At 41.3% G+C, this 12586-nt stretch overlaps 1 protein-coding gene across 1 annotated transcript in view; it reads right to left on the bottom strand.

The window, feature by feature from the left end:
* LOC113024443 (protein sidekick-1) overlaps positions 1-12586 on the bottom strand; it is a 298320-nt gene that overhangs the window by 63987 nt on the left and 221747 nt on the right. Inside the window, exons 16-18 of the mRNA XM_026171546.2 lie at positions 8631-8771; positions 5084-5265; positions 1084-1199 (exon numbers count right to left, since the gene is read on the bottom strand). Of these exons, the coding sequence (XP_026027331.1) occupies positions 1084-1199; positions 5084-5265; positions 8631-8771 (439 nt within the window). The remainder of the gene's footprint in view (positions 1-1083; positions 1200-5083; positions 5266-8630; positions 8772-12586) is intronic.

The raw sequence follows: 12586 nt of genomic DNA, 5'->3' as shown, positions 1-12586 counted from the left end.
TAGAAGTGGGTTGCAATGGAAATGCATATTTTTGTCGTATAGAGATGACGTGTTTGACAGACAGGAAGGAATGAGTGAAGATACTTTCAAGGACAAGTAAATAAAAGACATGAAACTCATTAGAAGAGTCTGGTTCTTTATCTGGCTGAGAGTTTTGAGCTACATTATTAAGGGCATTGTATATAGTCAGTGATCTGTGGGGGTTAGGGTGGGGTGAAATGAGATGAAGCTTTGCTTCATATCCTCTTTTAATTAATATCATTATCAACTGCCCCTCTAAGCAGCACAACACACCCAAAGAAGCACACCCACGTGCACGGCAGCACTCACAGGCTGCAGTGGCAACATCAGAGAGTAACATCCAAAAGATGGAAAGCCATATAGTATTTATCAACCAATATTCCCACTCTAAAACAGACCCAGTGACGCAAAGCTACAATGATATGTTTTCTTTGTTATCTTAATCAGTTCCTTAGGGGTTGGCTGCTACAATGAAGTGAAAAATAAATTGCCGACCAGAACTACATAAAGATCCCTCACGATATTCAGTCATTTTCTCTCACACGTCCCCATTTCCCTGCTTCTTTATTACCATTATTATTATGATCTTCTCTCTCTCTCCATATTTTCTTGGCATCCACTAATATTTCCCCTTTTTTAATCCCTTCTTTTATTTTTTGCTCCATCAGTAATTTTCTTCTTCTTGGAATCGACCCCGCGCTTGACTTGGATTACGACTTGGAGTAAACAAGAACACAGGAGCAGAGAGAAGAACATGACCTCTGAGCTGAACTCCATTTCTTTTCCAAACTTCAATTATTAAAATAGTGAATAAAATATTGAGTAATCTGTTTTTCTTCATTCTGTTTTTGAGAGTCAGGTCAAAGTCAGTCATGGGCAAACTTCAGTTTGTGTAGAAACAAAACGTAAAGATAGAGGATGACATTGGACATTTAAAAGAGTTATTTGGTCCTTCAAATATTTTATGAAATATTTCATGTTAAAGAAATTTGTCAACACATCAAAAACTGACTTAAAATGTAAGAAAAAAGAATAAGCAGTGAAGCATATTCAGAGACTTACCTTGTACCCCTGGTTGATGCCATTAATGAATTGCTGAGGTGGAGGGTTCCAAGTGAATTGGATAGTAGTTGAATTTATAGCAACAACTTGGACTTCCTGCGGAGGTGCTGTGGGAACTGAAGGCAGAGACAAAAACAGGGATGCTTAACTGCAACAGGTTCACCAAGAGGAAGGTTGTGTTTTTATATAGTGAAAAAAACATTATTAAGACTTGTAGGCCCAAGCTGCAGAACTGTTCTTTTTTGTTTTGCTTTTTCTTTTTAAATAAGTGGTAGCTGTAAAAATATGAACCCGCACCACAGTTCAATGATTTATGTGGAGGCTCTGCTCATTTAATTAAAAGAAATAACTGCTAAGCTTGCAAAATAAAATGGCAAACCTATCCCTTTGTTCTTTGCTTAAAATGAACGTATTGTCTGAAAAGCTCCACTAATCTATTGTATTTTGCATATTAGTACCTTATTAATCTCTATATGAACATGTCAACTCTGCAGGCAAAGTGACAAGATTTTGGGGACCATGACGTATGTGATGATTTTCTTTTTATTCCCCCTTTAAATGCATCTGCATTAGTAAACAACGACTGGCAAACACACAGGAAGTGTTGGCCTGGATATCTGCTGGCTACAAGGAAAGCCACGAAAAATGGGCCGACGTTCCCCAGAGCTGATGGGGTTCCCTGATTGTTGTTACCTTATAGGATTGACTGAATGAGATTAGGGTGTTGATGCATTACCGGCTGACTGTGAAAAAGGATGACTCACTGGATTTGCTAGCTCACAGTATCAACGTAACACCCATTGTACTAACCCAGCAGCCCTTTCAGCCATGAACTGCCCATTACGGCATGATTTACTGATTAAAAACAGAACTGAGTTGATTAAGGAAACAAGACGCTTGATCTATATTAATATTTAACAGACAAAAGGCCCTCCTATGACTCAGTGTCACAAAACACCTTTAATTTGAAGAACTCTTCCTCTCTTTTTTAAGTGGCTCTTTCTTTCAGGCCACAAAGCTTGAACTTTTTGTTAAGTGTGTTAAGCCTTGATGACATAACATCAATAGGGCAATTTTTTAAAGCTTTGGAAATCTGCCTTCAGAGCCACGGCAGCAGTCCCCTTTACCCCTTTCTCCACTGACGCAGCTCCCAAACTAGAACTGGTTGAATGCATTTCCACCAAAAAAAGACTGACGCTGGCGCCAAAAAGCTGACACCAGCACGGCACCGCAAAATTGCTGGGCCCAGAGTCAGAACCACGTCAGTGACTGTGGGAACTTCTCCAGTGATTTGCAGCCTACAGATTCTAACTGGCATGATTTTCTTTCCCTTGAAACGGCCCCAACTTCTGCTAGCAAGGTCATGAAATAATCTATCTGAACCTGTCGAAATGAGGACTAGGTCTTAAAAGGCTCTGCACCAGCACTGTGTTCAGCAAAAAGAAGCAGCAGTGACGGGTGTTAAATCACTCGAGCTCACATTTATCTTACGTATACATATGCGTTCATCCATGAAGTATTTATAGCATTTATTTGTCACATTACTATGTATTATTTATCTCTTAAAGAGCAGAAAAAAAGCCTGCAACCGTCCATGTTGCTGACAATGTTAAATAAATTTGATCCATCTGTGTTTAAGTTTGAATACAAGTTTAAAAATGTTCTGTGCATTCAAATGAAAGCAAGATGGTGACGGTTTCAAATGACAGAATCTGAAACACGCACGAGCTCGGTCGAGGCATTCATCAGCTGCCTAAGAGTGAGTCGGAGAATAAAGAGTGCAACGCGATAAGATAGAAGCTGTGGAAAATACTGTGTATACAGCAGCAGTTTTTCATATGAAATGTAGCTTATTTGTTCAAGATGGAAAAAAGAAGGCTGGCAGGAGGTAAATACTGCAAACAAGCGCAGAACATGTTTGGTTCTCACAAGCTGAATGCATTTTGCATCACCCAACACCGCCTGTGCTGTTTATTTTTTCTTCTTTCCCCTTTCTTTTGTGTCCGTGTGTGAATGGTTCTCTGCACGTAGATCTTTATTTATTTATTTATCTATGTTATGTGAACTCTATTAAAACAGTTGGTCATTTAGATGGAGGGTGGGGAGCAGAGTGAATAAACATCAAAGCCAGGAACAGAGAGAAAAAGGGGTGACAGTGAGATTTGTGTGCATGCGAGCGTGTGCGCCTGTTACTGAGTGCAGATGTGTGTGTGTGTGCGCGAGTGTCTGTGGGCACATGTTATGGTGATTACACAGTAAGGGGTTTATGCTGATGCTAGAGAGCCACAGAGTGATAATGTACTGTTGCATGATGGGAATGCCCTTTACATTTTACATTTGAGCTGAAGTGGCCAGATGAAACACGCGCACCCACGCGCACAAACACAAAGTGGGTGGAAAGAGACCAAAACAAAAACTAGTGAAAAATGGTGTTGCTGGTGATGTTGCAAGGAGGGGGAACAAAGAATGAGAAAAGTTTGAGGGAGACAGAAGATTAATTGATGTTAAAGATGCTCTCTCCCTCCCTGCCATGCTGATTGTGCTCCTGGGGACTGGCTTCTAACCCCTTGCAGCTCACAGCTTCAGATAAAACACTAAACTCTTCCCTTTGGGTGAATCTTAGTATGCGTGTAAGGCTGCTTGTGAGAGAGAGAGCAATGTTATCAGAGTCTACCACAGAGTTTAGCTTCATCCTTTCAGAGACACTGAGAGAGAGAAAATGTCGAATCCATCGCAGCCACTCCCATTAAACCACATTAGAATAATTAATGAGCCTAACTCCCTTTCCTGAGTCTATAAACCTGTCCCGAACTCTTGTAATAATGACTCTGAGTTTTATGTGCGAGCGTGCATGTGTGTGTGTGTGTTTGGCCCATGTTTAATACAGATAATATACTGTTGAAATAAAAGCCAGGAAAAGACGAACACGCGTTTAAAGGAGATTTACCCCGACAACCACTTCCTCTCATCTCACTTTACAGTCTTCACTTACATTCTTCCTCATTTCATACTCTTCCTTTATTTATGTTGAGAGACTTCAAAGCGTGTTGCTCTTTCCAGCCATATTTATTAAATGTATTATATGCCATGTTTTATATTTATAGAGCAATACAGAAACTCTTTCCCCATGAATTCCCCCAGTTCATCTCAATGTGCTCGTTGGCCAGATGGGAGATGTAGTCCCTCCAGCATGTCCTGGGTCGCCCCTAGGGTCTCCTCCCAGTCGAGTGAAGCTGGTATGCCTGCGAGGAAATGCCTCAGGCACAACAAGTCTGAACTGCATCAAACGACACCCCTCTAAGTGAGAGTGAAGCTTGTCAGGTTATGGAGAAACTTCGTTGCAGGTGCTGGTAACTGATCTCAGTCGTCTGATCCCCACCCAAAAACATTAAACAGATGAGGATGTAAGTATATATACTCACTGCCACAATACGAGGGAAACTGAAAAATACAAATGGACCTTTACTGTCAGCTTAGCTATAAAACTATAGTCCTTTTTTTATCTCTATAGTTGTGTTATTGTGAAAACAAACTGAACATTTAAGGCTTCGTTGTATTTTGGATACTGTTTATATGCTAATATGTTGTTTGTTTAATGCCATATTACAATGCATGATTTATTCAGCTTTGGTCAGATAATGCTCATGTTTGCATGTCAAGTTTCAACAGTCAGTCTCTCAGGAATAGCTTCCTTAACACTTCATTTGCATTTAATTCGCATAGAAAGTGAACATGTGAATCCCTCGTTGTCCCCTGGATTACATAATACATAAAGTCTGCTCATAAGTCAAAGCTCATAACGTGTGATGGCTCTGATGTGAAGTCTTTTCCGGCCCGTATTTAAAGATTCACGGACCAAGGAAGAGTTCTTCTTGGGTTACTAACTCAACAGTGTCACAGTATTTTATATTTAGCAGCGTGCATATGGAGCAGTGATTAAAAACCTCTCAGAACGACTTGGTATATTTGCTTTGAGAAATAAAAGTGTGTGCATACTTACCTCCCTGCAGTGTGTACTCAGTGACAGGGCTGCTGTAGACACCCAGGCCTGCTCCTGTGTAGGCGGCCACCTGGATCTGGTACTGCGTCCAGATGATCAGATCTTTCAGCAGACAGTAGTTGGTCTCTGGGCTGCTGATGTTCTTCTCCTGGTAGTCTCCTGGCAGCCCTGCCAGACGGTACCTACACACATACACACACAGACGCACACACACATTTCAATATGTTGTTTTGCAGAAAAAAAAGTTAGGAAAGTAAAGTAAATGGTATGAGTCTAACTCACACAAAAAGGCTATACAGTACATTCCTGTCCCAGTAAGTGTGACCACATAGGGAGTAAAGTATGCAATAGATTAATGTAAAAACATCAAATGTAGAACAAAAAACATAATCTTCAACCAGAAAATACTTTACATTAATATTTTACATTATTACTTATTTATGATATAATGAAATATTTTCAAGAAATCTCAAAGGTTTACCATCCAGAGAAAACCAACAAACACTGGTCACAGTTAGCTACCTCCCAAACCAGCTCAACCCAATATAGCTGCGTCACGCTAGCGTAAAAACAGGACAGCAACTTCCGTATGACTTAGGAAAAAAAACCAAACCACAGAAGATCATGGTTATCCGGTCACTGCACTGACTCCTTTTCACGTTTGGGTAGTTTCTGCATGCAGATAGAGGCAGAGACAACTTTTGATTGCGTTTGATGAGTTAGCATAACTCATGTGGCATGTGGCATGATTTGCAATAGGAGACTGAACTCGACTGGTTGTCTCCTATACAAAGAAATCCTGCTAGTTAATGTGAATTTTTGTGCATGTAGACAGCAACAGATTTTAGAGTTTCTGCTGACGTATACAGTTAATCACCGTATTATCACAAAGAGATGGCATGCAATTTCCACCTTGACCCCATTCAGCCACATACTGACTGCAGACATCTTATCTGAACATTTAAGACATGTTTTAATGACAGCGCTGGTTTGCTTCCGAATCCCATTTTGTAACCAAAATTTATAAAACAACAAAAAAACAAATGAAGTGAGAGAACTTTATTTCATTTGGTAAAACATGAGATCATTTTTAACTGTGGGGATATTATTTGCAGTTGGAAAACTGATTATTATTATGTGCAATACATGTTAAGTTTCAAATTTCAATAATGTTGTATCATGATTTAAGTAGTGGGATACTGTAACATGTATCATGGGGTATCTGGTTATTTTCCATCTCTAATACTGGACTTTCTGATACGCATGTTCAAATAAATGGAAATAAGCTATTTAGTGTACATTTAAACTTAAACTATGATTAACAATTTTCTGTTAATGTGAAGTCCTTCTACAGCTTCTTAAAGATTAAAAATCTCCAATGTTGGGTAGACATCCCTGACTAGTGCACCTCCAAGGCCTTTGCTTTAGTATATGTGATATAAACGTCCACTTAAAAGGATATATGACCCAACCAGACAGGGAGGTGTAATACCACTTTGGTACTGTACATATCTGATGGAGCTGAATGGAGTAATAATCCCCATGTCAGCGTTTTAATATGAAGCCTATTCACTGTAACAGGATATTCCTACGATTCACCGGCTGAGTCAGCGCTCTGTCACAAATACATGCTGTATACACACACGTAACATGCTCATATACACAAATACACAGACACAAAGTGAGGGGGCGCTGGAGGCCGACGGGGGATCTTTGCAGTGGAGAGGAGATAGACCCTCTCTCTCCACCTGATACAATGACACTCACACTGGGAGAGAAGGAGGAGGAGAAGGAGGGGGAGGGAATGATGTTGGAAACAAGGAGAAAGAGAGTGAGGATCTGCCAGCTGACACAACAAGGAGGAAGGAGATCCAAATGGGAGGGAAGGAGGTGGGAGCTCTGTCCTATAAAGTGGAAATGATATAGTGGGAACGTACGTGTGCGATTCCATTTTCTACTGATTTTCTGAAGTGGATGCAGATAACACAGTGAAGGAGGATAAAGACTAGATAACTTCTACTGCAATTACATGCAAATTTGTTTTAGGCAGCTGATGACGGCTTGATTACACACACTTTGTATCACACTTTGGGTAAACATCAAAAAGGAGGGATGGAGGACTAAAGGGCGGCAGGTGTGTCTGTAAAGACAGCTCTCCTGTGTCTGTCTATCAGACACACTCACACAAACAAACAATGACAGAAAGGAATAGGTATTAGTTCTTGACTTAAGCACAACACACTATAAAACTACAAGTATCACTAATGATTAGCTAGTGGCAGAAATCTAATAGAATAGAGGTACCTGACTGATTTTGTCCAGCTCCAAGTGAAATTGAAAGCTGCAGAATAACCTGACTTTCCCACTTCACCTGACTTCACCCAAAGCTTTCAGGCACAGAGCTCTAAACGAACCCCCTCTCCTATGAGCCAAACATGCTCACAGAGTGTGTTCAGCAGGGTGCAATTTGGTGGTATTGTGAAAAATACTACAAAAAAAAGTCACCTTAGCCATGCCAGCGTCTACAGTCCCATGGAAGTGACCGACCTTAATATGTCAACAGCTTTTCTCCATTAGGTTAAAGTACTGTGTGACAAAGGGCTTGCATTAATGCTAATAGCCAGTGAGTGGAGCCTGAGTAGGTCCAGACTTGCATTAATGAGGACGGTGGTGCATGTAGGTACAGAAGGATGGAGCTGGATGAGGTCAAGTTCCACCCATTTGGCTCTGCGCTGAATACCACTTAGAAAATCCTCAATGTTAAGGTGAAACTAGCTGAACAAAAGTTTAGCAAAGAATTTTCTGGGGTTTATATATAAGCTATTCAACTTGTTCAGCATTATTTTGCTTATTATCAGTAAGAAACATGAAGCAGCCATTATTTGGGCGAAAGAGAGCTGTCGTATTGTGAATAAGCAAAAACAGTCAATCATGAACATGCTATGAAAAAACGTTACATTTTTATGACCTTATACTACAGCAACCACTGTTGTCCTATTCTGAGAGAGATAAAAAAAGGCCTCATCTAGAACACAATGTAACCAGAATGTTTGTGACGCAGCAGCTCATCCGGACTACAATTATGTTCTGTACAACGACGAATGTGACCTTGACCTTGAGCACAGTTTTGTTGATGACTCATTAAGCGATCATTGTGTGCAAATTTTCACTAAAATCTCCAGGAGTATAAAATGCAAGTAAAAACAAAGTACAGAGAATCCCTAAAATCTGTGCTTTTACAAAGTTTATTTTCTTTTAAATGAAGCTGGTAGGAAACAAGGATTATTTAGCAGCACAAATAATGCAAGTTCTGACAGAGAGGAGCCGTAACGAGTCGGCAGTTCATGCACAAACTGCACCAAACTCACAGGACCACCAAGTTTTGCAGAAATCCCAGTGACACTTTCTGCTGCACCCAAGAAGGGAACAAATGTACGGGCCCACTCGCTAAGTCACATGTGCAGTGTACCAGTTCTTTCTGTTACTTTCACTATCCCTACACAGCACAACAACACCCAAACACGCGCATGTTTCTGTGTGTGTTTACCTGAGTACATATCCTCTGAGGACGCCATTAAGCTGGGGCTCTGGTGGAGGCTGCCACTGGACCATTATGGACTGGTTTGTGCGCCCACTGGCCACAATATTTTTCGGAGGAGCGCTGGGTGCCTCCTCTCTTAGCATGAGCCTAACGCACACAGACAGAGAGAAAGAGAGAGAGGGACACAGAAAAATTATTATGAATCGAGTTTATTAGACATCGCGTAATGAGAATATCAGTGTCGCCGTAGAAGTGTAGGCGCAGCGTTTATCGTTATCACGGGGCGTCCAAGCAATCACTTATCATACCGTCTGCAGAGGAACACTTTATTAGGCGAGCAGGCTAATAAAAATTTTTTTTAGCAACACTGTTTCCTAAATATCTTCATCTTTTATAGTCGAGGGGGTCAGTGTGCCTCCAAATCAGTGACGGTGTTTGTCAGTGGAGATACACGGGACGGAGCTGCAACTTATTCCAGAAAATCATCTCGCAGTTTAAGCAGCTCTGATGAATTCTTATTGAATTCTGCACTCAGCTTTCTCATTGCTTGTCTCCTGGTGTATCTTCCAATTTCCTTTAATACATTTGTTTTTCATCTCTTGCTATATTGTTCATTTAAAAACAGCCAGCGCTGCTGCTGCTGCTGGGAACGCTTAACGCATCACTTCCAGCGCACCAGAGGATTTCTCCTGGGAATGATTGAGCTGAGATTGGGTGCTTAAAACACAGTTTTCATGAACTCCGTACAAGTTGAGTTGCTGTCGTGTTTTTTGTTTTGTTTTTGTTCGGCAACTTAAAGAAACAAACATGCATTTTCTGCCTGCGTCTTGCAGTCCGGTTGTTTATATTCTGTTTTATTCCTCTCATTTTAACTTTCAGATCTTCCTACTTTAGTTGAATTTGTATTCAAACGCTCTTGTCTGGATAGCGTCTATTTCACCCTCAACCCAACCACAATCCCCCGAGCAGACGAGCTACACAGTGTGACAGCAAAAGATACTTAAATCACTATTACTAGAGAATGAGCAAAGAGCTTGTCTTTTTATTTCCAGCGAGCCACTGTGATCCCGCTCTCCCTTTGCCCTCTTCTGTCTCTCCAAACCTTTTTCCCATCTTTACTTTGACATTTTGAACTACTTCTCTGTTTTTTTCTTCCCATCTGCAAACTCTCACCTTTCATCCATCATGTCCTTTGGCCTCAATTATTCTGTACTTCTATCTTTTACTCATCTCCTTCCCTCTTCTACTCTCCAATCACCCCCACCCCACCCCCGTGATTAAAGCTCCCGGCTCTCTCGCGGCTAGTAAAGCACACAGGGCTGAGCTGGTCAGCCTCTGGCTTTACAGTAAGCAGCTCAGCAAACATAATCAGAGCCATATGTGTTCACACACGCACATACAAACACTCCAAACAAATTTCTCCCAGCTTAAGACAGACTGCTACATCCGATGGTCTTTTCCCCTTCCGTGGATTATGTCTGGAGATTTACATTACCATCCCCCTCCAGCCTCCCCCTTCCTCCCTTTCCCCTCCGTGCCCCACAATCTCACTCTGAATGATTCTCTATAAGCTATCAAACCATTAGCTGTGGTATGGCTGTCTGTATTTGTGTGTCTGTGAATCAGTATGCGTCGATAAATGTGTGTTCACATCTATAAGCGTGTGTGTTTGTGTGAAAGCAGGGGTGTGAAAGCTGTTAGCTAGAGACTTGCACAGGCGGATATATAGCACAGGCCAGTGGTTTTACAGCTGTGCTTTACTTCCATTAGGTTAGGCACTGTCAGACACCAGGTGCTGTAGGGACACACACACACACACACACACACACACACACACACACACACACACACACACACACACTTATAGGCTAATGGGCCTTGTGTGAATGAGATGGGCATTAGGGTAGCTGTCTGGAAATGGAGAATATATATAATCCACAACTACGCCACAGCTTTTGACTGAAATTGATGGTGCACATTAATACACATCCATGAACTCACGCTATACAAACAAGCCGCACACCCGTACTGTACTGAACAGAGCCACTCAATCACTGTTTGATTGCAGATAAAACACACAAACGCACACTGACACACTTTCCCTCGATGGCAGAAACTTCCCGTGAACTGCCTTAATTCCCGTCCAGCCATTAAAAGTAAATATTTCACGGAGTGGGTTCATCGTGAGGACATCAACCTCACACAGGAGATTAAATGCAGTATACATTACTGTTTGTTACCCCCATCCAACGCGCTCGTGCACAACAACACATCTATGAAACACTCATGCATATATGCGCTGCAAGTGAACAAATGAAATCCCAAACTTAACACAGTGTGACACAGTTTCCGTGTCCCTCATCGCTATGAAAAAAGTGTGTGTGTGTGTGTGTGTGTGTGGGGGGGGGGGGGACATCTTCTGGAGGAAATGTGTGAGTGGAGGAGGAGGAGGAGAGAGAGTGACGGGGGGCATTTTGAGAGTCCCTTTGCAGTGGGAATTAGGAAAAGTTTCTATCTGTGTCATTCTCCACAGTTTAATGCCTGCTGGCTTTCTCTTTAAATACATGCTCGCGCTTAAATTTAATGGTGTTACTGGGATGTTGAGCGTGGCCCCATTCCAACTTGATCGGCCAGGAGTGAAAAGGAGTGCTATTAAACAGAGAGCAGCGGAAATCCAAAGAGAGAAACCAGGTATCACACGACTGGGTGCAAAGCTGCTGAATAGATTAGCTTATTTTTGTCTTGTTTGACACTTTAAATCTTGTCTCCTTTAAATGTTGTGCTGCATTGCTGGAGGTTAAAAATGGCGAAGGGTGATGCACTAAAGAGACTCAGTCAGGGAAACAGAGATACTTCTGCGTATTCTCACAATGAATCAACGCCAGCTACGGCTCACATTTGCTACTGCATATGTGTTTTATGCTTGTCATTTCATATTATGTTCTGATCAATGGCACCATTTTTACTCTATACCAGCAATAATGCTTCAAAATAAATCTAATGTGGCAGCAGATGCTCTTTCAATGGTGCAGAGCAGACCTTAAAAGACAAACTGTTTTAAAAAATATATGCAAGAATATTAAAAAGACAACAGGATGTGGGGAGGTAGACTACTGACTGGATCAAAAGCCAAAGGATTATTTAACACTGCCTTCTTCAGGCAGTTAGTGACAGCATTCAGTCATACGCCGCTTTAACGTTAGCGCTCATCCTCACTTTGTGCTCAACTAACTAAAAAAACGCCGCTGGCCAAAGTTTCTCATCACGGGCTGGATTCTCTTGAAGCCTGAAAACAGAGGGGCCCAGAGGACGTGCGAGAGTCCGACTCCCTCCCAGATGGCTTTAATTAGAATATGCTGAAAGAGTTTTATGGATTTGTCGCCCTGTGATGCTAAAAAACGTTCTAGCCTCAGGTTCTTGTAAACAAATATTCAGGCCAGGCCAGAAGTGAAAGTTGCAGAAACACATAAACACGCGGAGTAGTTCTGAGAAACGATTCACTAATGATTTGATAATTAAAGGAATATTAACGAGCAATTCTCCCGTAATTCCGAACTGAAGAATGTACAGTTTAGAACATTATGATAAAACACCAGTGAACAGAGGAGACACTTTATTAATGAATAATTAGTTCATAATTTAGCTCTGTGACAGCGAGGAAAAGATTTTCTCCATGAGTGGCTCCTCCTGATTGACTCTGATCCAGCCGCTAAGTGGTACAGACTACTAACTCCTCATTCATTGCTCATTACTTAATCATTAATTACTTTTTCGTGCAACCCTAAGTTATGTGACATGTCATACTGAGCAGTTCAGCCTCATTACTTTGCAGATGCTCATGAACTATCATTACCTACTAGGATAGTTTTAGGTGCAAAATGATGGTCAAAGCCAGCATGATAGAGTCCGTAATGTCTAAAGTGTGTGTCTAACATCAATCATGGGGGAAAAATATTATAAAT

The sequence above is a fragment of the Astatotilapia calliptera genome, chromosome 6 (genome assembly GCF_964374335.1).
Source record: "Astatotilapia calliptera chromosome 6, fAstCal68.1, whole genome shotgun sequence".
NCBI lineage: Eukaryota > Metazoa > Chordata > Actinopteri > Cichliformes > Cichlidae > Astatotilapia > Astatotilapia calliptera.
Note: the sequence above shows the minus strand (reverse complement) of the source record. Positions and strands in the feature narration are given on the sequence as shown.